Consider the following 26548-nt stretch of genomic DNA (forward strand, 5'->3'; position numbering starts at 1 on the left):
CTCAGCCCCGCCCCGCGCTCCGGCCACTCGGCGGTTACCAGCTGGTCCCGCCCGCCCGACGCAGGCGCCACGCAGCCAATCGGAGGCTGCCACACTGCGGCCCGAGCCGGGCTGGGGGGTTGGGACCTCCGGCTGCAGGTCCGCCTGGGCCAGACGCACGAGCGCAAGCAGAAGGTGCGTGGTCGCGGCCGGCCTTTGCAGTCCCCGCCGAGCCCCGACCCTCCCGGCCGCCCCCAACCTCACCTCGTCGCCATGCGCCCTCGCTGCCGAACCCTGTTCCCGGGCGTGGCGCTGCTATTCGCCACGGCCCGTCTCGCCGCCGCCTCCGACGTGCTGGAACTCACTGACGACAACTTCGAGAGTCGCATCTCGGACACGGGTTCTGCGGGCCTCATGCTCGTCGAGTTCTTCGCCCCTTGGTGAGGCCACTAAGCCGGGGCGTGGATGGGAGGGAGAGCCGGGCTGGGCCGGGGGCGAAGGCGCGGGAACGGTTGGGCCTATGCAGCGCCGGCGCCCTCCCACCATTCCAGCAGGCCTCGCTGAAGCCGGCAAATTTCCCACCCCCGGGGGGCCGCGCTGCCTTGCCGAGAGAGAAGTCGGTGCTGATCGCCTAGGAGCAAGATCCGGGAAGGAAACCCGAAGGCCCCATTCACGCAGGGCCACATCCTTACCTCCGTGCTCTTGCGGCACTTCCTATTTGCAGAAGGTTTAACCACCTCCTACCCCGCTTAGATTGGTATCTTTACAGTTTCTGGGTGAGTCAGTGTTAATGCTCTGCGTCCTACAAATGAGGCATCCCAAGGCCTTATGCTGGAAGCGAACGTTTCACCAAGTGCAGAGGCCCTGGGCCCCCAGAGCACTTCCTTTCTTCTTGCCCCACGCCCCGCAGCCATTGGTTTCTAGCCAAGGTCACTCAGTGGCTGCAGAATGGTCATAAGTGCTTTCTTGAGGCAGGCAGTTATTTTGTCCCATCGCATGGTGCACACTTTCTTCATTAAGCTGATCACATCTCAGCACCAGCAGAATCCCATCCAAAAAAAAAAGTAGGGAAAAAGAATCATTTAATCAGAATCAGTCTGAAGGGTTAATTTTAATTAGAATTTCTGAAAAACGCCGTGAAAGACTCCAGTGAGAAAGTAACCACTGTGGGGAGAAATAGTCTACTTGAGGGTGATATAACTGAACAAGGGTGTAAATTCCTTAGGATACAACTAACTCAAAAAGTTGGGGGTAGGGAGAGACAGCAAATAGGATTTCTGGCCAAGTAGACCGGAATGTTTTCGTTTGTTTTTAAACTCCCAGATCTTTCCCACAGAGAGCCATGATTAATTTAAAACTTGGGATGGCTCAATATATCCATACTAATTACAGTACTTGATTTTTTATCTCCTCCTGCCACAATACCATTAGTTAAAAACGAATTGTATTCAAAAGTGTCAGTAAAACAAAGTTGGTGTGTAACTTCTGACTGGTTCTTCACTCAGCAAGGACTCAGCTGACCTGCTGAGGGTAAAGTCCTGTAATGAAGACCACCTGAACCAGAAAGATGTGTTAGAGGCAACAGATTTTGTGTCCAGGACATCCTTGTGGTTAACTGGTAGTACTGATTACAAATCATATGTGCTCTTTATACATCTCCAGAAGTCACATTCTCCCTTAGAAACAGCTCTTCACAATCAGTTAACCATGCGGTTAACTTTGAAGGGGTGTAACTACTTAGAGTGACAGGATGGGGTTGTAATCAGAACTGGGTGGTGCTTCTGTGACTACAGGGGTCAACATAGAGTGAATTACTGCAGAATAGTGGGCTATGAGACTATTAGTTTAAAGCAGATTTTGTTTTTTTTGTTTTTTTTTGATTGAAGGTATTCTTTCCTAATTTAAATTGTTGTATCTGCTTCCCTAAAAACTGCATATCCTGTCATGCACTAAACTATCCCCCAAATTGGGTGGATCTCTGCTGTGGTGTTTGCTTTTAATTGGTCTAGAAGGTAAGGTCATCCTCCACAATGCTGGCAGGAAGGATCAGTTTTCTGAATGACTAATTTGGAATCAAGGAAGTCTCGTGTTGATCATGTCCTTATTTCTTCACATTCAACTTTTTACTTATTAATACTTCAGCTGGAAATATTTTCTGACTGCTGTATTCCTGTGTACAGATCAAGAGAGCTAGCTCACAAGTTAGATAGGAACAGTTAAAGAATCCTTATTGAAACTAAATTGACCTATTTTGAGCAAGTTTTTCATCTCCTTTGTTTTTGGGTATTTTTTGCACTTTCATTTTGTAGTGAAAGTGAAAGATTTCTTTGTGGTTGAGTTTATAGACTGATATTTCCATTATGGAGTTAATTGTCTGTAGTTTGTAAGAATGGGAGTATCCAGATTTCTCTGGGGAAATAAATAGCACTATTTAAATGTGATAATATCTGAAAATTTATTGATGATTTCTGAAAACTTACTGATCAGCATTAAGTTTTAAGTCCTCAACATCTACTTATGTTGTAGATTTGTGCCTTGCCATCTAGGACGGTAGCATTCAATGATATTTGATATACAGCATTTCTGGAGTACATACAGAAAAAGCCCATATGGATAGCATAAAATGGAATATTTTTTTGTACATGCCGATTCCTTTATTTGGAATTCCTGGTATACCTGCCCACCCCAAATTGGTCTTTTCAAAAAGATTTAGCTCAAAAGTTACTTTTTCCTTGAACAACTAACTGGTTGCTCCTGCCTTTCTCTTGGGACCTAATAATACACCTAATATCACCCCTTCCAGATAGGGAAAGGACTACATCAGTTTTTCTGTCAGAGACCTTTATCAAATGAAGTAATGATTGCTGAGTGAATATATGTGGGGATTTATTATTAACTGCTAGATACCATCCCTGAAGGTGATGGAATTGTTTGTGTTTGTTTTTTTTTTAATTTTTTTTTCCAACGTTTTTATTTATTTTTGGGACAGAGAGAGACAGAGCATGAACGGGGGAGGGGCAGAGAGAGAGGGAGACACAGAATCTGAAACAGGCTCCAGGCTCCGAGCCATCTGCCCAGAGCCTGACGCGGGGCTCGAACTCACGGACCGCGAGATCGTGACCTGGCTGAAGTCGGACGCTTAACCGACTGCGCCACCCAGGCGCCCTGGAATTGTTTGTGTTTTAATACTGTCTAGGGTTGGGTGAAAGAAGTAGTGGTTAATCTTGATGTTCACCTTCAAACTCCACCTGAATTCCATTCCTCGTGAATTTGAAGAAGGCAGTCTCCTCCATTCTCTTTGGAATTCATTAAACAGGTCCTTCCTTGGGGGCATTTGATGACCTTATGGATGCAGTCAATACTAAGGGCAGTGGGTTTCAGTTGCAGCCTTGCCACTTACATACCTCCCCATACCCCTGGTTTCCTCCCAGATTGCTGGAGGAATCATTCAGTTGAGTCCCAGGGTGGGGCCCAAGCATACAATTTTTCTAATGCACCCCCCATGGATATTTTTTATATGCATCTGTGTTCGTGAGTTTGTGTGTTAAGACCCACCAGTCTGGTCTAATTATTTCATGCTATTTTTTCTCTTCAAATGTTTTCAGATGGTTGAGGTGAAACTATTCCTAAATCTGTTGCCTCAGCCTTCTTGATAATTGCATATTCAACAGAAATCTCTCTTCTCTTTTTTATATTCTCATTGCTGTCACTCTGGTCCAAGTTTCAGTGTCTGTCATGTGAAATATATTATCTTCTAGGTGGCTTTTATTCTTATCTGTACTTTCCCCTTTTCTTTCTATATATTGCTGACTGATGTATTCTTAATACAAATAACACATTATCTCTTAACAACAACAAAAAAACCCTTGCAGTTCTCTAAATGTATCATTTTCACTAGTAGTTTTACCTTTGCTCTACTATTCCCCTTATCTAAAATACCCCAGGACAGGTCCTAGCTGAAGCATTAAATCTTAAAGGATCTTAAAGGCCAGATCCAATTCTCGCTCCCTTTAACAATTTTTTTTTCCCATCTTGGAACTCTTACTATTTTCCCAAAAGCCTGAATTTCTCAGATAAATTGTTTATTTTATTAGATTAGTTAGAATTTATATATTTTCATTACAGTCCAGGTACGTGAATTATGCAATATAAAAGGAATACAGAGGAGCGCCTGGGTGGCTCAGTAGGTTGACCATCCGACTTCAGCTCAGGTCATGATTTCACAGTTCGTGAGTTCGAGCCCTGCGTTGGGCTCTGTGCTGACAGCTCAGAGCCTGGAGCTTGCTTTGGATTCTGTGTCTCCCTCTCTCTGCCCCTTTCCCGCTCATGCTCTGTCTCTCCAAAAATGAATAAATGTTAAAAAAAATTTTTTTTAGTAAATAAAAGGAATACAGAAAATGTAATGAGTAATACCATATTTCAGACACATCTAAGATGCCACTGATTGTGAGAGGAATCTTTATTTTATGTCTCACAAAGAAGGAAATGCTACCATTGAAATTATGACAATGATTGCAGGGCACATGCCAATTTCAGATACAGTAAAATATGCATCCATGAAATATAGGGAATACCATTTATTCACCACCCAGTCTAAAAATCAAAGCCTCTGGTACATCCCTTCCCCATCTTATGTACTCCCCTATCCTAACTTTGGTGTTTATCATTTATCATACTTTTAGTAAATATGTGACACTAAGCAACATCTAATATTACAGTCTTTTTTTTCTTTTAAGTTTATTTATTTTTAAGAGCGAGAGAAGGAGAGAGAGAATCCCAAGCATTGGCAGTACAGAGCCCAATGCAGGGCTTGAACCCATGAACCATGAGCTCATGACCTGAGCCAAAGTCAGATGTTTTAAACAAGTTTTAGGGGTAAAATGCTTCCAAGTTATTTATCCATCAATTAATAAAATAAATTTTGAGAGTATTGGCTCTGAAATCTATCAGGTTAAGTGTTTTCCACGTTTCCTTCTGTTTTCTAATTCTGTTTTTGCTCTCTATGGGGAGGTTACAGAACTACTGTACCTTCTCAAAGGGCCTGTGCAGCCCACTGGGTTTTGAAGAGATGATTTATAGTTGGTACTAGCTACACCCTGAGGAGAAATGTCTCCCTCTCCCCCTGTTGCATATACAGTGTGCCCGAGGGACTGTTAGGACTTCTCAGGCATAGGAGCAGGTGTTTCTGATGGCCCTTTGAGAAAATATTCTGACAGTGCTTTATCCTCATCAGTTCTTACAGTCAGATGAATTGTGTAGCTGTAAAAATGGGACTTGGCATCTTAAGTATGTCATTCTAATGCTGTGTTGAAACTTGGTTGATAAGAAAAAGAGGCTCCCCAACAGCTGCTGAAGTATCTATTTATAGAAAATGAGTGCCTTTTGGGCCTCATTCTGCTACCCCCTCAAACTGGGTTTCTGGACAAAGGGATTCCTGTTGAAGGAATGGAGAAAAAGTACTTGATGGTGATTCTTAAAGAGTTAATACCATACTTGAAACCTTATATACAAGTTTTCAATCACTCTATTTTTAAGAACTACTGTGCTGATTTCCCAAGGGGGAAAAAATGTACCTTCCTTTGAGAAATACTACCAGGGATGGAATTGCTCATGTCTTGCCCATCATTTTATCTTCATTAATTACTTTGAAAGGCTTGAGCCCTTTCTTTCCCTCTTTAATGTGGGTTGTAATTCTGACTGTAGTTTTCAGGGCTCTCTTTTTTTTTTCTTTTTTTCTTTTTTTTAAAAGAGAGAGCACACATGAGCAGGGGAGAGGGGCAGACAGAGAGAGAGAATGTTAAGCAGGCAAGCAGGCTCCGTGCTCAGTGTGGAGCCCAATGCATGGCTCAATCCCATGACCCTGGGATCATGACCTAAGCCAGAATAAAGAGTCGGATACTTAACTGACTGAGCCACCCAGGTGCCCCTCAGTTATACTTTTAATTGAGAAGAAAATAGATGGCTGCTCTGAACTGAGCCAGTCCTACAGAGTCAAACTCAGGTTAGGGATCGTACCTTTACCTTGTGAGAACTCTGGTTACTCTATCAGTAATGAATGTTGTTCAGGTGATATTTTCGCTTTTGGAAACAGCTACTAGTTCAAAAGTAGTATTATAGTTTGAGATTTTTCCTAGAGAAATGTTGACAATCTTGAAGGATTAAACTAAAAATTTGGGTTTTTGTTTTGTTTTTTTGTTATATTTATATAGGTGTGGACACTGCAAGAGGCTTGCCCCTGAGTATGAAGCTGCAGCAACCAGATTAAAAGGAATAGTCCCATTAGCAAAGGTGAGTATAGACAGATTCTTCATTAAAGAAAATTAATTATTTTAAATAATAGTTTATAAAATTAACATTCATTTTCTTTACTCTTAGGTGCTAAGAAGAGAGAACACTAGTTTCTGGGCAAATACACAACTATTGTATTAATTTTGGTTTTAAAAGATTAAAAGTAGTGAAACTAAGGGAATTACTGGCATAAGAAGTAAAGTATATGGTAAATAAGACTTAAGGGGCAAATATAGAAAGTAAAATATAGTAGTCAAGGTTACAGAAAAATTATTAAATAAATGAGTTCCCTAAACTACCTTATGATATTCACAGTGACTGGAATAGGAAAATGATAAGGTGCTGTAAGTATGTAACTAACTGGTCAGCTATAAACTCGGTATTTGCTTTTGCAATCAAAATAATGCTTCTAGAGTTTGGCCATTATTACAGCAAACCCATAGTTGCTCCACTGTAAAAGCTCACATCTTGGCCAGTCTCAAATAAATAGTTCATGCATATATACAACTGTTTTTGGAAATTGCTTTTGATCCTGATGTTTCTATGGCGATTTGCCATAGGGGGAAAAAAGTTGAGTCATGATTTAATTCCTGTCTTGTGTGGCTATAGCCTGTGTTACTATGGACACATTACTTTTAAACCTCAGTTTATGTTATTGGGACCATACCTCAGGTCTTGTGAAGAGTAAATGAAATAACATATGCAAAGTGCCTAATGCATAACCTACTTTAGAGTAAGTGGTTAAATAGATAGGAGTTGTTTTCCTTCTTCTTAATAGGCCTCACTAGATCTGTCTTGTTATAGGTCAGCCCATATTCAAACTAGCATATTAAGTATTAACACCTTTGCTAAAACTCTAGATGATTTGCCAAATTAAATTATACTCCACCCCCCCCAAAGGGTACATCCATACATCCCCTTGATAATCATCATTATCAAAGTAAGATGCTATTAGTAATTTAAGTGATTTATCCCGCATGTATTTTTTTTTTTTTTTAATGATTACCTATTTTTGAGACAGTGCAGTCAGGGGAGGGGCAGAGAGAGGGGGACAGAAGATCCGAAGCAGGCTTTGCACTGACAGCAGTGAGCCTGATGTGGTGCTTGAAATCATGAATCACAAGATCATGACTTGAGCTGAAGTCGGATGCTCAGGTGACAGGCGCTCCCTCTAAGGCAGAAAAAAGGCTGAGACCACTGCTATAAACAATAGAGACTTCGAAGTCAGATTTTAAATAGTCATTTGTGCATTTTGTAGGAAGTCCAGCAATCTAAATTTTAATGAATTCTTTACGTGGTTCTGATCCAGCTAGCCCAGCACCAGTCTGCCCTTAAAATCTAATACTCCGTGGCATGTGTGCGAAGAATTGCTTGATCCTTTTATGATTTGACCAGTCTTAGTATTGGGGGAATATAGGAGGAGCCTGCAACAGGCATCTGGATAACAGATGGTTCATGTATTTTAATCTTTAGGTTGATTGTACTGCTAACACGAACACCTGTAATAAGTATGGAGTCAGTGGATATCCAACCCTGAAGATATTTAGAGATGGTGAAGAAGCTGGTGCTTATGATGGGCCCAGGACTGCCGGTAAGAATTTTGGATTACATTCTGGAAACTGAATTTGTTAAGTGCTCTGTTTTTTGTAGTGGGAACATGATATTTTTCTATATAACATAACTTTCAGTCTTAAAAAATCCTCCTAAGAGGTCAGTTTGGTATCTAAAAAAGACTTCTCTAAATGAACATTATATAAGTAATATAGGAAATACTTGAACTTGGGGGGCGCCTGGGTAGCTCAGTCAGTTAAGTGTCTGACTCCAGCTCAGTCATGATCTCACAGTTCGTGAGTTCGAGTCCCACGTTGGACTCTGTGCTGACAGCTCAAAGCTTGGAGCCTGCTTCGGATTCTGTCTCCATCTCTCTCTACCCTCCCCCACTCACACACTGTCTCTCTCTCTCTTGCTCTCTCTCTCTCAAAAATAAACATTAAAAAAAAAAATACTTGAACTTGAGTTAGGAGGTCTACTATGCAGTTTCTCATTTGACATATTTTTTGAATACTTCCTCGGTGCCAGATATTCTAGGTATAGTAGGTGCTCGGTATTTGTTGATAAACAAAACAGACAAGGTTCCTACTCTAATGGTGCTTACATTCTGGGAAATGAAGAGAAAAGGGCAACAAACAAGTTTAAAAATATATAGCGATAACTACTTCACATCCGTTAGGATGGCTACTATCAAAAACACACACACAGAGGGGCGCCTGGGTGGCTCAGTAGGTTAAGCGTCCGACTTCGGCTCAGGTCATGATCTCACGGTTTGTGAGTTCGAGCCCTGCGTTGGGCTCTGTGCTGACAGCTCAGAGCCTGGAGCCTGCTTCGGATTGTGTCTCCCTCTCTCTCTGCCCCTCCCTGTTCATGCTCTGTCTCTCTCTGTCTCAAAAATAAATAAAACATTAAAAAAAAATTAAAAAAAAAACCACACACACACAGAGAAAATAACAAGTGTCAATGAAGATGCAAAGATATTGGAACCATTGCGTGCTGTTAGTATGAATATAAAATGCTATAGCTGCTATGGAAAACAATATGAAAATTCCTGAAAAAAATAGAATTACTGTGTGATTTAACAATTCTACTTCTGGATATATACCCAAAAGAATTAAGAGCAGGGTCTTTAAGGTACATATGTGCACCTGTGTTTAGAGCTGCATTATTCATGATAGCAAAAAGGTGGAAGCAACCCAAGTGTGGCATCACTGGATGACTCAACCTAAAAAATGTGGTATATTATTAATAATTATATACAAAGCATGTATAATATAAAGCATTATATAATAAGCATATATAATACAGTGGAATATCATTCAGCCTCAGAAAATGAAGTTCTGACATGTGCTGTAACAGGGATGAACCTTGAAGACATGCTCGGTGAGATAAACCAATCACAGAAAGACAAATACCATGACATGCCAACTTATATGAAGTTCCTAGTATAGTAAAATTCGTAGGGACAGAAAATAGAATAGTTCTCAAGGACTGTGGGGTGAAGAAAATGTAGAGGTTTTTTTTTTAAATGAGTTTTACTTTTGCAAGATAACAAGAGTACTGAAGAGTGGTTGTACAACGATGTGAATGTACTTAATGCCACAGAACTGTACACTTAAAAATGGTAAGATGGGGCACCTGAGTGGCACAGTTGGTTAAGCATCTGACTCTTGATTTTGGTTCAGGTCATGAGCCCAGGTTCCTGGTATTGAGCCCCACGTCGGGCTCCATGCTCAGTGCAGAGATTATCTCCCTCTCCTGCCCCTCCCCCGCTCACACACATACTCTCTTTTTTAAAAAATGAATTAAAAATGTTATTATGTATATTTTATCACAATGAAAAAATTGTGTCAATATATATGGATAAGATAAATTAAATTTGTGATAAGAGCATTAAAGGGGAAAATTAGGGGCACCTGGGTGACCCAGTCGGTTAAGTGTCCAACTTTGGCTCAGGTCATGATCATGATTCATGAATTCTAGCCCCACATCCTGCTCTCTGTTGTCAACACAGATCCTGCTTTGGGTCCTCTGTTCCCCTCTCTCTGCCCCTCTGCCACTGACACGTGCCTGTGCTTCCCCTCCCCCCCATCAAAGATTTAAAAAAAAACATTGGGGCGCCTGGGTGCCTTAGTTGGTTAAGCGTCTGACTTCGCCTCAGGTCATGATCTTGCAGTTCATGAGTATGAGCCCCACGTCAGGCTCTGTGCTGACAGCTCAGAGCCTGAAGCCTGTTTCAGATTCTGTGTCTCCCTCTCTCTCTCTGATCCTCCCTCGTTCATGCTCTGTCTCTCTCTGTCTCAAAAATAAATAAACGTTAAAAAAAATTAGAAAAAAACATTAATTTTTTTTTTTAAAAAGGAGAAAAATAAAACCATATGATAGTGATTGGGTTTGGGAGTACCACATCATCAGAGTTATCAGATGTAACTTTTGAGCTGAGACATGAATGATAGGAATGAGCTAGCCTTGAGATCTGGGCCAGAGCCTTCCAAGCAGAGGGAAGACTCTAAGGTATACAAAAAGGCCCTAAGGTATAACTGAGCTTGATGTGTTCAAGGGACAGAAAAGACCATGTGGCTGGAGTATAATTAGCATAGATGACAAATGAAGTTTGAAAGGCAAATAGGGACTGGATCCTATAGAGCCTATTATTTTTTATTTTTTTATGGTTGTTCCTACAATATTCTTTTATTTTTATTTAATTTATTGTTTAAATTTACATCCAAGTTAGCATATAGTGCAACACTGATTTCAGGAGTAGATTCCTTAATGCCCCTTACCCGTTTAGCCCATCCCCCACTCCCACAACCCCTCCAGTAACACTCTGTTCTCCATATTTAAGAGTCTCTTATGTTTTGTCTCCCTCCCTGTTTTTATATTATTTTTGCTTCTCTTCCCTTCTGTTTATCTGTTCTATGTCTTAAAGTCCTCATATGAAGTCATATGATACTTGTCTTTCTCTGACTTATTTCTCTTAGGTAGTTCCAAATGGCAAGATTTCATTCTTTTTGATTACCGAGTAATACTCCACTGTATATATATACCACGTCTTTTTATTTTTTTTTAATTTTTTTTTAACATTTATTTATTTTTTGAGAGACACAGAGAACAAGTTGGGGAGGGGCAGATAGAGAAGGAGACACAGAATCTGAAGCAGGCTTCAGGCTCCAAGCTGTCAGCACAGAGCCTGACACGGGGCTCAAACTCACAAACCGTGAGATCATGACCTGAGCCGAAGTCGGACACTTAACCAACTGAGCCACCCAGGCGTCCCAGTATACCACATCTTCTTTATCCATTCATCTGGCGATGGACATTTGGGCTCTTTCCATACTTTGGCTATTGTTGATAGTGCTGCTATAAACATTGGGGTGCATGTGTCCCTTTGAAACAGCATACCTGTATTCCTCAGATAAATACCTAGTAGTGCAATTGCCAGGTCGTAGGATAGTTCTATTTTTAATTTTTTGAGGAACCTCCATACTGTTTTCTAGAGTGGCTGCACCAGTTTGCATTCCCACCAGCAGTGCAAAAGGGTTCCCCTTTCTTCCCATCCTCGTCAACATCTGTTGTTGCCTGAGTTGTTAATGTTAGCCATTCTGACAGGTGTGAGGTGGTGTCTCGTTGTGGTTCTGATTTGTATTTCCCTGATGATGAGTGATGTTGAGCATTTTTTCATGTGTCATTTGGCCATCTGGATGTTTTCTTTGGAGAAGTGTCCATTCATGTCTTTTGCTCATTTGTTCACTGGATTATTTGTTTTTTGGGTGTTGAATTTGGTAAGTTCTTTATAGATTTTGGATACTAACCCTTTATCTGATAGGTCATTTGCAAATATCTTCTCCCATTCTGTCGGTTGCCTTTTAGTTTTGCTGATTGTTTCCTTTGCTGTGCAGAAGCTTTTTATTTTGATGAGGTCCCATTAGTTCATTTTTGCTTTTGTTTCCCTCCGGAGACCTGTTCAATAAGAAGTTGCTGCGGCCAAGGTTAAAGAGGTTTTTGCCTGCTTTCTCTTCAAGGATTTTGATGGCTTCCTGTCTTACATTTAGGTCTTTCATCCATTTTGAGTTTATTTTTATGTATGCTGTAAGACAGTGGTCCATGTTCATTTTTCTGCATGTCGCTGTCCAGTTTTCCCAGCACCACTTGCTGAAGAGACTGTCTTTATTCTATTGGATATTCTTTCCTGCTTTGTCAAAGATGAGTTGGCCATACGTTTGTGGGTCCATTTCTGGGTTCTCTGTTCTGTTCCATTGATCTGAGTGTCTGTTCTTGTGTCAGTAACATACCGTCTTGATGATTATAACTTTGTAATACAGCTTGAAGTCCGGTATAGGGCCTATAATTGATGATGAAAAAATATTTTGGACAGTTTTGTCTTTGTCTATCAAATAAACATGCAAATTTTACCTTTTCATGATGGAAAGCTAAGAGAAAAAAGGGATTTGGTTGGGTATTTTAGGGAGATGGAATTTCTTCAGTATGCGTGATGGTTACTTATATACAAAGCTCTACATAACATGGCTGCTGCCTAACTCTCCTATCATCTCAAGATTGTTTTACCTTATTAGGACCTTTGCGCTGGTTTTGTTCACAACCCAAAATGATCTTCTGCTATGTTTGCATGGCTTGCTCCTTTTTGTCATGGAGATCCTGGCTTGAGTTTCACCTCCCAGAGGCTTTCCCAGGCCACCAGACCTAAGGTAGCCACCCAGTCATTTTCTTAAGACATCAACTTCTTAATTCTCTATATAGTGCCAGTTATTATATTTTTAATTGTTTATTTGGAGATTTTATTTATTATTTGGTGACTTACTTGGAGATTTACTTACACTGTAAGCTCTAGGAAAGCAGAGACCTTTGTTTATTTACTACTTTGTCTTCAGCACCTAAGTTTTCTCACATCTAGTAGATACTCAGTAACTCTTTGTTGAATGCATGAGTAAATATTTCAGCTCAACTGAGGTCATTTTTTTTTTTTTAATTTTTTTTTTAATGTTTATTTATTTTTGAGACAGAGAGACAGAGCATGAATGGGGGAGGGTCAGAGAGAGAGGGAGACACAGAATCTGAAGCAGGCTCCAGGCTCTGAGCTGTCAGCACAGAGCCTGACACAGGGCTCGAACTCACGGACCGTGAGCTCATGACCTGAGCCGAAGTCGGACGCTTAACCAGCTGAGCCACCCAGGTGCCACTCAACTGAGGTCATTTAGCTAACACTTAAAATTTGGTATGTCTAAGCACAGAAGGAAACAAAAATTTTTTCCTGAGGTAAAAAGTGTTAACAAAGAATCCATGCTACCTTTCAGATTTTATTCAGTTAATTTAGGGTAGAATTTGCAGTTAGAAATATTGAAATGTTTTTGTGAACTTGAACAGGTCCTAACTAAGTTATAAGTGAACCCAATTAGACTGCCACTGGTCAGCTATTCTCATTTGGGCTATAACCTAGATTTCTTAAATTTGAGAATTTCTCAGGATCTGACTAGGAGGTCAGATGTTTGGTACTTAGAATTTATTACTTGTTCATGTACTCCTCTACAAATTATGCTCTTTGCTCTCCTGCTTAATGTGGTTGCTCCGTACTCCCATTTTACCTTCCAAAGAATTTTAAATTCTTAGGAGAAAAGTAACATTTCTCATCATAGCCCCAGGTTAATGTTCTTTATAATTTATATCATGATGTAGTAATAATGATCCTCTTGAAGGCTAAATAAATATATTCAATTTCAATTAATCTTTTGATGCAACCCCTCCTATGTGAGTTGAGGAAAACATTTAAAAGGGTCAAAAAAGTCTGTGACTGGAAAGAGAAGGAAAAAACATTAGAAAAAATGCAGACTATTTTGTATTGAAAGGGTTAAACGGTGTAGTGTCTCAGTACTTAGAAGAGAGTACTTAGAAGAGAAAGGGGGTGAGGGGTGCCTGGGTGGCTCAGTGGTTGAGCATCTGACTTAGGCTCAGGTCATGATCTCACAGTTCGTGAGTTCTATCCCCGCATCAGGCTCTGTGCTGACAGCTCAGAGCCTGAAGCCTGGTTCAGATACTGTGTCTCCCTCTCTCTGCCCCTAACCCACTCACATTCTGTCCCTGTCTCTCTCGAAAATAAATAAACATTAAAAAAATTAGAAAAAAGGGGCACCTGGGTGGCTCAGTCGGTTAAGCGGCCGACTTCAGCTCAGGTCATGATCTCGTGGTCCGTGAGTTCGAGCCCCACATTGGGCTCTGTGCTGACAGCTCAGAGCCTGGAGCCTGTTTCAGATTCTGTGTCTCCCTCTCTCTCTGACCCTCCCCTGCTCATGCTCTGTCTCTCTCTGTCTCAAAAATAAATAAATGTTTAAAAAAAAAAAAAAGAAAAAAGAAAAAGGGAAGAAGAGAAAGGAGGTTCAAGAGGTAGAATATTATGGAGGAGGAGCACTGCCTGTTTAGCCTCTGGGCATTGTGAGCCTATGAATGGTTTTAATGGACCCCAGAAGAAAGTAGATTAATGGTCTGTCAACTAGGCTTAAGGGATAAGACGATTTTTTCGTGTTTTCTAAACTGTTTTACTTATCTAGCCCATTTCACCTCAGTAGGGAAGTGTGGTGTAGGTGGATCCTATACATGGGATAATTTCACCTATATATAGTTAAACTCTTACACAGGCTAGCCAAGTCACTGCATCTTCTGCTTGGTTTTTGTTTTGTTTTTGTTTTTTTGCATTTTCTGCCTTTAAAATGTAAGGCTACAAGTGACTCTGCTACTTGAGAATAAGAGATATTTGCTTACTTTATTTGCAAAGTGCATGTTTCTCAGACTTAACTGCTAAGTTATCCTAGAGCTAGGTATATATCACTGAGCAAAACAGACAAGCATCCTTATGCATTTGGAATTTACTTTGTAGTGGGGAGAGAGAGATGAAAATAATAAGGACAGAGTATTAATTAGATGGGTAAAAGGTGCTGTAGAGAAATATAAAGCCAGGGACAGGAGTTTAGGAGTGTTGGAGGTTGAATAGGTTTTAGTTTACAATGGGATGATCAGGGAGAGCATCATTGAGAAGATGACATTTGAGTAAAGACCTAAAGGAGATGAGAAAGGGAGCCAGGAGGATATCTGGGGAAAGAATGTTCTAGGCAGAGTGAATAACATTGACAAAGGCAACGTTAGATTTACTGTTATAAAACACTAATACATCCAATACATCCTGGGTAGGGGTTATAAATACGTACAGTCTCTTTGAGGGGGTAGTTTAACCATTATAAATTCATGTACTCTTTGATCCAGTGAATCTGCTTCTAGGAATTTAACCTACAGATCTATTCAATCATGTGCAAAGTGACATTAATACAAGGTTGTTTATTGCAGGATCATTTATAACAGCAAGAAACTGGAAACAAATGTCTATCATTTGTGTCTAGTAAAATAAATTATAGTACATCCATGCAGTGAAACTCTACACAGCTATAAAAAAGACTGAGGTAGCTAGCTTTTTATGTATTTTGGCATAAATTATCTTTAAATTATATTAAATGACAAAATACAAAAGAGCCTATGCATATGCTGCCATTTGGGGAGAAAAGAAAGAAAAAATATGTAATTGCTTGTTTATGCATAATATATAGACAAAAAACTGAAACATCTTATAGGGAGGAAACTGGGTAACTAAAGACAAGAAAACTTTTCATTGTGTATCCTTTTGAACTTTTTTTTAAGATTTTATCTTTTTATTAAAATATTTTTTTAATTTATTTTTTTGAACGTTTTACTTATTTTGAGAGAGAGAGTGCAAGCAGGGGTGGCAGGGGAACAGGGAATCCGAAGTGGGCTTTGCACTGACAGCAGTGAGCCCAACGTGGGGCTCAAACTCATGAACCGTGAGATCATGACCTGAGCTGAAGTTGGACACTCAACTGACTGAGCGACCCAGGTGCCCCAAGCCCTGAGGTCAAGAATCACATGCTTCTCTGTCTGGCCAGGCTCCCTCTTTTTGAACTTTGAATATGTGAATGATTGCCTTCTCAAAAATTAGAAATTTGTGTTGGTATAATCTTTCATCTTATCTTTTAAGATGGAATTGTCAGCCACCTGAAGAAGCAGGCTGGACCAGCTTCTGTTCCTCTCAGGACTGAGGAAGAATTTGAGAAGTTCATTAGTGATAAAGATGCTTCTGTGGTGGGTAAGTAGCAAATAATTTGATTATACAACAAAATCATCAACTCGGTTTCAAAAACCCTCTAATATCTGAGTAAATGACAAAGTTAAAACAGTTTAGGAAACCTCAAGGGCACTTGAAAAAACACCTCATAGATTTAGGTCAGCATCACTATAATGTGGAAAAAATTGGTTTTATTTGAGTGGCTTTGTGTTCTTACAAATAAAGATTTAATTTCAATTAAACACCCAAAATAGGAAAACGCCTTTTTCTATAACATCTCAAATTCTGAGATTTAAACTCAATAGAGTAGTTAAGATTGAAAATAATGTTTTAAGGTGGGAGGACACTAGTAAATAATAAACCTGTTTTCACAGTAGGAGGGGATTTAGTTCTTGAGATTAAATTGCTAGGATCTGTGTATATTTATACAGCAACCTTTGCTTTCTCAGGTGTTGTGGTATCTCATTTTATCCTTAAAACAACTTCAACGAACTAAACACATTCTACATCTGGAGTGTTCTTTGTTTTGTTTTAAATTAATGTGTAATACATTTGACTTAAAAAATGAATTTAAACATATAACTGTGCTTCTCTCAGTCTTATCATAATAAAACTTAACTTTCTGGCAGTAGAAGATGGTTTATAATTTAAATTTGATTAAAAGCTACTTCTTACCGTCTAGATATTACTGATTCTGTATATTTTCAAAGCGTTAACTATAAGCAGACATTTAAGAAACAGGTAGGTTTTTTGGGGTGCCTGGGTGCTTAGTCGGTTGAGCATCTGACTTCAGCTCAGGTGATGATATCACAGTTCATGGGTTTGAGCCCCACATCGGGCTCTGTGCTGACAGCTCAGAGCCTGCAGCCTGCTTCGGCTTCTGTCTCCCTCTCTCTCTGCCCCTCCTCTGTTTGTGCTCTGTCTCTCTCAAAAATAAACATTAAAAAATAATAATAATAAGACCTGAACTCTGACAAATTCTCTCCCTTGACTCCCTTGGACAAAAATTTTTTAAAGGGTAGGGGGAAAATTCTCTTAAGTTATTTTGTCAAATATCCTAGGTAGTCATGGCAAAGCAGGCCTAGTCCTCTTGTCTATCTCACTTGGCTTATTTGTAAATAGAATTAAGGTTATGAAAAAAAATTTTTAAGTTTGAATATGTTTCAATACTGTTTCTTCTTGGTGTTTGACACTTTTTGTACAGGTTTTTTCAAGGATTTATTCAGTGATGCTCACTCTGAATTTCTAAAAGCAGCCAGCAACTTGAGGGATAACTACCGATTTGCACACACCAATGTGGAGTCTCTGGTGAACAAATATGATGATAATGGAGAGTAAGTGACTGAGTTGACTATCTTTGTAGATTTCTGTACCAAATACTAATTGTGTGAACTGGTGATTTTTAGGCCCAAAAGATTTACTGAACACTTGCTAGGCATTAAGCCAACTGCTAGAAACTATTGCTGCCTTTGAGGTCCATCTAGTAGAGGGAGACAGTGAATATGTAAAAAAATGTAAGTGTCAAGTGGGCAAGTGTCAAGTGTTATAGACATATTCAGGGCATGTGGGAAGAACAGAGGGAGTGATTTTTTTTCTTTGATGGTGGGGAGTAGTATCAGAAAAAACTTGTGGGGAACCTGAGTGGCTCAGTTGGTTAAGCATCTTGCTCTTGATTTCAGCTCAGGTCAGGATCTCACAGTTCGTGAGACTGAGCCCTGGGTTGGGCTCTGCGCTGATAGTGTGGATACTGCTTGGGATTCTCTCTCTCCCTCTCTCTGTCCTTTCCCATTCCCTTTCACCCTTCCTTCTCCCTCTCTAAATAAATAAATGAATGAATGAATGAATAAATAAACTTCTAAAAAAAGGAAAAGAAAAAACTTCATAGAGGACATAATTCTTGAGGTATATTTTGAAAGATAAGTTTTGGCAGTTGGAATAAAAATTATTCTAGATTTAAAGAAAAATTTATACCAGATAGAGCAGCAGGAGTGAAGGCCCCAGGTAATGAAATAATTTAGGAATGTTGAGATCTGTAGTACTGCTGGAGTATCGTTTATAAATGATGTCATAGTGAAAGATCAGAAACCAAATTATAGAAGACTTTGGAAATGCATACAAAAGAATTAAAAACAATTTTTTTTACTGTTTATTTTTTATTTTTGAGAGAGGCAGAATGCAAGCGGGGGAGGGGCAGAGAGAGAGGGAGACACAGAATCTGAAGCAGGCCCCAAGCTGTGAGCTGTCAGCACAGAGCCCAACACAAGGCTCGAACTCACAAACCACAGATCATGACCTGAACCGAAGTCAGATACTTAACTAACTAAGCCACCCAGGCACCCCTAGGTGTCAGCACCTTTAATTCCTTATATCCCACTCTCACTCTTCCAGTATTAACCACAGACTTTATGTTAATTAAAACACAGGCATTTTATAGCACACAGGGAAACTACATAACAAAAGGGAACCTAATACAAACATGCTGGGCAAACAAAAATGTGAACAGGGCTAAGATTTGTTTTTTTTTAGTGTAGTTACAAACTTCAGAGCAGTTATTCCCCCCAAAATAGAAATCCAACAGTTCCAAATACACTCTTTAATGATGTTATGACCTTGGTGTACACCTGATGACCTTAAGACCCCTTTCATGTAAGGTCTTCTCAGTAAGACTTCTAATCAGAAGCTGATAGGCCACTTTAAAGGCAGCCACAATAAATACATCTATGGTTAACAGACTAATGGGTGAAGTGCTTAATGACCCACAGGTGGCTCCACATTCATTTATAGACCTGGTATGTCTTAATCTAGAAGTCAGTCAAGCTTACACCTTTGCATCTAGACTTTCTAGGTTCAAATCCTAGTTCTGACAGTTACCTACTGTGAAGCTAGGGAAATTAACCTCTTTGAATACTTTCTCCTCTATAAAATGAGGATAATAACAGATGTGTCTCACCAGTTGTTAGGAAGATTGAGTTAACAGTAAATGGCACATAGTAAACACTACATAGTTTGTTAAATATAAATCAATAACACTAGCTCTTGGCACACCTTTCTTCTTTATATGCTCACCCTGAGTGATATCTTCTAGTCTCATGGTTTCAGTAATTATTTACATGTGCTTGATCCATAAATGTTTATCTCTAGTTCAGAACCTTTCCTGAATTCTAGTCTCAATCATCCAATTGTCTACTGGATCTTCACTACATGGTTGTCTCAAAAACTTCACACTCACTGTGCCAAAAGGAACTCATCATCATTCCCTTCGTATTTAAATTTGTTACTATTCATCTTTCCTAGCTCGATGATAACTATGGTTGACCCAGTCATCCAAGTTTTTAAAAACCTAGACTCACTCTAGATTTTCCTCTTTTCACACATGGCTAGGGACTAAATCCTATTGTTTATATTTTCTATACTCTCTCCTTCTTCTCCATGACCCTAATGCTGCCTTAATTTAGTCTCTTAGAGATCACACTTAGTTTAGACTCTAACTCCCTTGCCATTTCTCCCCCTTCAAACCATCATCACATGGGTTCCAGCAACTTTTCTTCTGAAACACAAAATCACATTACTCACCAGCTCAAAGCCTTTAATGGCTCTGAAATGTCTAAAAGATAAAATCAAAATTCTTTTGTGTGTACTTGGGGCACATGGGTGGCCCAGTTGGTTAAGCATTCAACTTCGGCTCAGGTCATGATCCTGCAGTTCTTGAGTTTGAGCCCCGCATCAGGCTCTGTGCTGACAGCTCACAGCTTGGAGCCTGCTTCAGATTCTGTGTCTCCCTCTCTCTGCCCCTACCCTGCTTGCACTCTGTCTCTCTCTCTCTCTCTCTCTCTCTCTCTCTCTCTGTCTCAAAAATAAATATTAAAAAAAAAAAATTCTAATAAAGGTGCTGACACCTAGCCAAAAACAAGTGATAAAATCCTGTGTGGGTGTATGTGCAGCGTGGAGAGGAGGAATGAATGACGGTGAACCTAGAGGTGAGAGATTAGTAGTTAAAATAGTGGTATTTTCTGGAAAAGGTGATACTTGATATAAACCTGTGACTCAGACCAAATTGGGGTTTAGTTTTAGCTGAACAAGTTTAGAAATTAAAGAAGGAATTTGTTTCAAGTGTTCAGTGGAGTGAGGAAAGCTGGTTTAGGTAGAGGGGCAAAATAGTACCAGCAAGAAAAAAATTGGTAAAACTTGGTTTATTGGGATAGAGAAGTCTAGGACAGGATCAACTCAAGCTAAACATTACTTATAATTGTATACCCACCTTTGGAATTTTTCAGCTGGAAGGAATCTTAAAGGTATTTTCTGTAGTGAAATAATTCTCTATGTGGGAAAGCAGGGCAAGTTACCTTCCAGTAAGAGCAAGCTCTGCTTTATTGTGCATCTTGGAATTTGGGGGTAAATTGGGTTCTGTTACTATTTTTAAAGGTTTGGAAATTAATCCTCTACTCTAACCCCCTTAAATCCCTTTTTGCATTGATGGAAAAACTGAAGCCCAAAAGGATTCCATTGATCATGGTGGGGCTAGAATTAGAACCACAGTCTCCTAACTTTCCAACTCAAGGTTTATTAAACTATATCCAATTATTGCACTTGAGATTAAGGTGGTTAGCCAAGTCTGTGGTCATGTTGCCAAGTCTGTGGTCCCAGAAAAGAGTCCTTATGTGCTTAAATGGTGACAGTAAAAGCAGCAAGAGTAGATGGTCTGAGCTTTAAATAAAAGATGGAAGACTGTTCTCCAGCTGCCTACCTACTAATACCTTCTTTTTAAGGGGTATCACCTTGTTCCGTCCTTCACATCTGATGAACAAATTTGAGGACAAGAGTGTGGCATATGTAGAACAGAAAATGACCAGTGGCAAGATTAAAAAATTTATCCAAGAAAACATGTGAGTACCTTGGTTGGGATTTCTTGGCTTCATTTTAGTTTGCTTACCTCACTTATTAAGCAGACCCACGTTTTGGATTAAATAGCCTCATTCAAAGGCTTGAACAATAATAGTTGAAGTTTATATTAAAGCAGTAATGTGTGGAACCTAGAACTCTTAGAGGGTATATTGTTCTGTACTTTTCTTTATGTTGAATTTTCTTTTGCTTTTCTAAGTGCTATCAGTTACTTTGTGATAATTCCATAACCTAGCTGAACCTGCCAGATTTGATAATGGATTATTTATTTCAGTTTTGGTATCTGCCCTCACATGACAGAAGACAATAAAGATTTGATGCAGGGGAAGGACTTACTTGTGGCTTACTATGATGTGGACTATGAAAAGAATGCCAAAGGTTCCAACTACTGGAGAAACAGGTAATAAGGATAATTTTTCCCTTTCATAAACAAGTTTGCCTAATATGTAAACACTTTCTTCTAAATATCCTCTTACAGTGTATTGATGTCACAGCCAGTTAGAATGGGAGGAGTTGGCTTCTGAAAACCACAGTTGAAGCTGTTAAGGACAAATAACATAAACTATTTACATAATCTGTTGGGCATATCTTCCATAGGTATTCCTTTGCCTGTGACATAGTTGATTCCTAACCTCCCAGTAAAAATGCAAATGTGATCTAGAATTTGTTTAAAATATTGTGCCTATTTGCCCATCAAGATTCTTAGAGCATTTTACCCTTATAAATTTGCTTTTCAGATCAGTCGTTAAGCCTGCAATATTTTAGTTATATTACAGTATAACAAGATTCATTGGGAATGGACTATTTGGTACCACCAGTTTGGCAGTGAAATTCAGTAAGACCTAACAGTGTACCATGATTCTGTGTCAGTGGCCAAGAATGTAGTTTAGACTGATTCCAGAGGGCTGGTGGACTGTAAAATTTAGTCTTTGGTTTCTAGCTTCTTGATTTCAGAAGTGGTTTACCACCATGGTATAAATCTTGGTGTAAATATGTCTTATTTCCCACAGAGTGATGATGGTAGCAAAGAAATTCCTAGATGCTGGAAACAAACTCAGCTTTGCCGTAGCTAGCCGCAAAACCTTTAGCCATGAACTTTCTGATTTTGGCTTGGAAAGCACTGCTGGAGATATTCCTGTTGTTGCTATCAGAACTGCAAAAGGAGAGAAGTTTGTCATGCAGGAGGAGTTCTCGTGAGTTACAAGTTAATGTGGGTTTGGGGGTGGATTCTGCAAAGAAATGTAAAGCCTTTTACGCTACTGAGAATTTATAAAGAAGAACATTAGAATGTGAAGATAGGTCTTCTAGCCAAGACGTATGATTGTCATTTTTCTTAGTTAATTTTAGGGACTTTAAGGATCACAATCCTTAATAAATTCTGAAAATTAGCAAAAGGATGGCAGCTTGGAATACTTACATGATTGTTTCTACCTTGCCATTAAAAATAGTACATCGAGAACATTGAATGGTCTCTTTGAGATTGATGTAATTTCAAACCATTGCAACCCCCTCTCATCCCTGTAAAATGTCTTTTCTTCTTTGAATACTTACTGGCCTAAAGTGAACGCAGGGAATGGAAATATCTTAAAACCCCAGAAAATTAGGACTTTTCACTTTCTGAGACTTGGAGAGAAAAGTCTTCCTTGTGAGGAAATCAGTAAAACAAGATACTGTAAATAGGTGGTATTTTTCAGAGCAAAAAAGACCTGACCTGGTTCTTCTGCAGAAGTGACTTTCCAGAAAACCAGTGTTTTCTTCCATCTCTGACCTTTCTGATTCATAAAGAATATGCTACAAATATAGGAGGTGGTTGGGTTTTTTGTTCAGTCAGTAGATCTGCATATTGAGAGATAAGGTCCTCCTGTTTTTAACTTCCAGTTTCTAACCTTGAAACTGGAGCTAGAATATGAAACTAAAAAATTGCTTTTAATCCTTTCAATAGAAGATTAACAAACCTGACCCTTGTCTTTCAATTGCAGACGTGATGGCAAGGCTCTTGAAAGATTCCTGCAGGATTATTTTGATGGCAACCTGAAGAGATACCTGAAGTCTGAGCCCATCCCAGAGAGCAATGACGGGCCAGTAAAGGTGAGGTGCCCATAGCTTCACCAAGGCTCTAAGCAGCTGCCTCTCCTCATTGTCCCCCGATCTTAGTTTTATTAAGATATAATTGACTCTCCTCATTTCTTAACCGACTGAGCCATCCAGGTGCCCCTTCTTCTCGTTTCTCATATTCCAAAAATGCTTCGTCTAAGTGAAGACCTTGTTGGCTGTCATGTTTTTGGTTTTGTTTGTCCTCCTCTCCCTGAGTCATAAAATAAGCATTGGCAGAGCTCATGATGCTCAAGGGGCAAGAGTATAAAATCTTCATAGAATTTATTTTGAGAGAGAATGTGCACAAGTGGGGAAGGGGCAGAGAGAGAAAGGGAGAGAGAGAATCCCAAGCTCCACTGAGCATGGAGCCCAATGCGAGGCTCAGGCTCATGGCCATGAGATCATGACCTGAGCTGATATCCAGAGTCAGACACTTAACCGACTGAGTCACCCAGGTGCCGGCTTCATAGAATTTTTGTTAGTATTTATATTAGAACTAAGTTACTCTTCAGGGTAGAGCAAGCTAACCTCTAAGAATAGTTTTGAGATTGTTGCTTTGAGATTAAGGAAGGGTTGGGTAGCACTTATTTCCTATGACTTACTGAACAAAGTTTGACAGGTGACAGACCTGGGAATGAGTTTGTTTCTGGAAAATGGTCAGAAACATCTTTAATATAGTCTGTAGATGCTATTTGGGTTTCAATGACATATTTTCAGGGACAACACAGCACATTTTGATAGGGTTTAGGTGCAGAAACAAATACAGCATGTGGTGAATTTTTATTCTTCATCTTGCCTTACCAACTAGAGAATCTTTGGTGTATTCCAGGTAGTGGTAGCAGAGAATTTTGATGAAATAGTCAATGATGAAAATAAAGATGTGCTGATTGAATTTTACGCTCCTTGGTGTGGTCACTGTAAGAATCTGGAGCCTAAGTATAAAGAACTGGGAGAGAAGGTAAGTCTGAACCATATTCTGAAGATAAATTTTGAGTTGGGAAGTTGACACATAATTCAGCATTGGCTAGTTACCCTAATTAATTCAGTACCTGTGTCCTGGTAGATTTTTTTTTTTTCAGCTGTCTACTCTTTATTTTCTCCTGGCTGACCCGCTAGTGTCTCTAGCCTGTGCAGTGCCTCAGATACCTGTTTTTGATATTCCACTCCTCAGACTCAATCTAGATTGTGGTTAAAAGTATCCAGGCTTCTGAATTTTGGTAATGGCGTGTATGAATCCATTATGTTTCCCTTGTAATGTCTTATGGAAGTCACGTAATTTTGAAGGTAGCTATAAACAGAGTCTTAATATGTAGAAACCAAGAGAGAAAAGGGATGCCTTTGGAAAGCTAGATATTATGTAAAGTGTCACTACACTTCCTACTGGAGCAGAACTTATCCAGGTGTTTAAAAATGAGGTTATTTTAAGTGTTGATTTGACTAAGTGTCCCTTGGTCACCAGAAACTTTAAAGGTTTAACCTTTTTTATTAACAGCTCAGAAAAGACCCAAATATTATCATAGCCAAGATGGATGCTACAGCCAATGATGTGCCTTCTCCATATGAAGTCAGAGGGTAAGTAGATTAAAAGCTAATAAAAGTGTCTAGGCAATTGATAGGAAAAAGTAAGCTTGCAAACTATTTATTGGGCATAGTTTAGGGAGTGGATCCCTCACTGCACTTGAACATGGAACCAGATGCCTTTTTGGCTTAGAGTTCTACTGCAAGGGTCCACATGACTGCCACAGATTTGTGAGCACTGATAGAGAGTGGTATCTGGTCAGAAATAGAAATCATGAAGAGAAGTTATTCCCAGAAAGTTATTGGGGAAGTATATGTTGGACTTACCCTGGAATCTGAAAATGAGTTCACTTTTTTTTTTTTACACCCAGTTTTCCTACCATCTACTTCTCTCCAGCCAACAAGAAGCTAAACCCAAAGAAATACGAAGTAAGTGCGTTGTCTCATCTCCCCACAGATACACACATACACATACATATTCAGTTCTTTAAATTTTACTTAACTGGAAACTTCAGTTTCATAGTCATTGTATGTGATTGCTAACATGCTTTTGTAAACTCAAAAGTCTTCCTATTGGTGAAAAAAAATCCAGGGTTCTTTAAAAGGTTAAATTTTCAGAGTAATCTTTCTGTTTTCAGGGTGGCCGTGAATTAAGTGATTTTATTAGCTATCTACAGCGAGAGGCAACAAACCCCCCTATAATTCAAGAAGAAAAAGCCAAGAAGAAGAAGAAGGCACAGGAGGATCTCTAAAGCAGCAGCCAAACATGCCACTTTGTAAAAGGACTCTTCCACCAGAGATGGGAAAACCATTGGGGAGGACTGGGACCCATATGGGATTATTACTCTCAGGGCAGAGAGGACAGAATGGATATAATCTGAATCCCGTTAAATTTTCTCTAAACTGTTTCTTAGCTGCACTGTTTATGGAAATACCAGGACCAGTTGATGTTTGTGGTTTTGGGAAAAATTATTTGTGTTGGGGGTAATGTTGTGGGGGTGGGGGGGATTGAGTTGGGGGGTTATTTTCTAATTTTTTTTGTACATTTGGAACAGTGACAATAAATGAGCCCCCTTTAAACTGTCTTTTTTCCAGGAGATAGGGAACCAAAGATTTTCTAGATCAGCACTGTCCAATAGAATTTTCTGGAATCTTGGCAATGTTCCATAATTTTCATTGTCTAACACAGGTAGTTACTGAACATTTGAAATGTAACTAAGAACTACATTTTAAAATTTCATTGATTTCAATATTCACACCTAGAGCTACTGGCTTACCATATTGGTCAGTGCTGCTGTAGACCAGCTAACTAGGTCCATAGTCATCACCTATAAATCCATTCTACCTTTCGTCATTTTCTGTCTTTACATGTTTATTGCCCAGGCCCCTGGCCTGATGACTACAACAGGTGAGGGACTTTTTTTGTTGGGTCTGTTTCAGGCCCTGCCCATACCCTAAGGATGGGTTACTGTTTACCCTTGTCATGCAGCTGAGCATGTTTATACCTCCCAAGGCTAGTCTCTGCCCAAAAATGCCCTGTATGGGTGTGGCATCAGTTTGGGGTTCCATCCAAGTTGTTTCAGGAATTGCTGACACTGCTGGGTGCACCTCTCTCCCCCACAGCCCAGGTGTGGCCCATTAACTTCCTTCTCCAGTGGAACTGGGAAAGGCATATCATTCCTGGTTGTGAATGAAGCATCCACTTTCTTCTACAACAGTGGGGAACAAAAAGGATAGGACTGACATGAACTTTTGTTCAAATGAATTTCCCTGTTTTCTGGGTAAATCCAAATCCTATCTGTATTTAAAGTTTTTAGTACTAGATAATTCCAGATAGGAGCCCTATTTGTAGATGATCCTCAAACTCTATGGTTTGAAAAAGAGAACTTTATTCCTGTTGTAATCTCTAGCTGCCAATTATAAGATGGATTTGATAGAGCCTTAATAGCAAAATATATAGCAAGATCATCCTTAGTGCTTTGAAAAAGTAAAGATGCCTAACCATAACCTTGAAGATTCTAATACATAAGACCTGGGCTGGGATCTGGGGATCTAATTTTTCAGAGCACCCAAGAAATG

General features: G+C 39.6%; 2 protein-coding genes across 3 annotated transcripts in view; one reads left to right on the forward strand and one right to left on the reverse strand.

Annotated features, from left to right (window-relative positions):
* The first annotated feature begins 110 nt into the window (after positions 1-110).
* Positions 111-25377, forward strand: PDIA3 (protein disulfide isomerase family A member 3). The gene is made up of 13 exons (XM_025918543.2): positions 111-419; positions 6189-6267; positions 7741-7858; positions 15872-15979; positions 17163-17292; positions 20725-20841; positions 21132-21257; positions 21868-22050; positions 22837-22945; positions 23781-23909; positions 24444-24523; positions 24841-24898; positions 25108-25377. The coding sequence occupies exons 1-13, from the start codon at positions 253-255 to the stop codon at positions 25219-25221; spliced, it is 1518 nt and encodes a 505-aa protein (XP_025774328.1). The 5' UTR covers positions 111-252; the 3' UTR covers positions 25222-25377.
* The window catches only part of ELL3 (elongation factor for RNA polymerase II 3), a 38420-nt gene continuing 23861 nt past the window's right edge, over positions 11990-26548 (reverse strand). The window contains exon 12 of one of the 2 annotated variants that reach the window (XM_086710567.1): positions 11990-12160. In XM_086710567.1, coding sequence (XP_086566693.1) covers positions 12099-12160 — 62 coding nt within the window. In that variant the 3' untranslated portion in view covers positions 11990-12098. Of the gene's footprint in view, positions 12161-24947; positions 26179-26548 lie in introns of those variants that run through there. The other variant, XM_086710568.1, reaches the window with a different exon arrangement.

This window comes from Puma concolor, chromosome B3 (assembly GCF_028749965.1).
Source record: "Puma concolor isolate L17-30 chromosome B3, mPumCon1.1.hap2, whole genome shotgun sequence".
NCBI lineage: Eukaryota > Metazoa > Chordata > Mammalia > Carnivora > Felidae > Puma > Puma concolor.

Excerpts from the sequence above, each read along its gene's own strand:
- PDIA3 (XM_025918543.2), top strand. The coding sequence starts at position 253 with ATGCGCCCTCGCTGCCGAACCCTGTTCCCGGGCGTGGCGCTGCTATTC. Across the intron at positions 420-6,188 it reads GTCGAGTTCTTCGCCCCTTG|GTGTGGACACTGCAAGAGGC; the intron begins GTGAGGCCACTA and ends ATATTTATATAG. Across the intron at positions 15,980-17,162 it reads TAAAGATGCTTCTGTGGTGG|GTTTTTTCAAGGATTTATTC; the intron begins GTAAGTAGCAAA and ends CTTTTTGTACAG.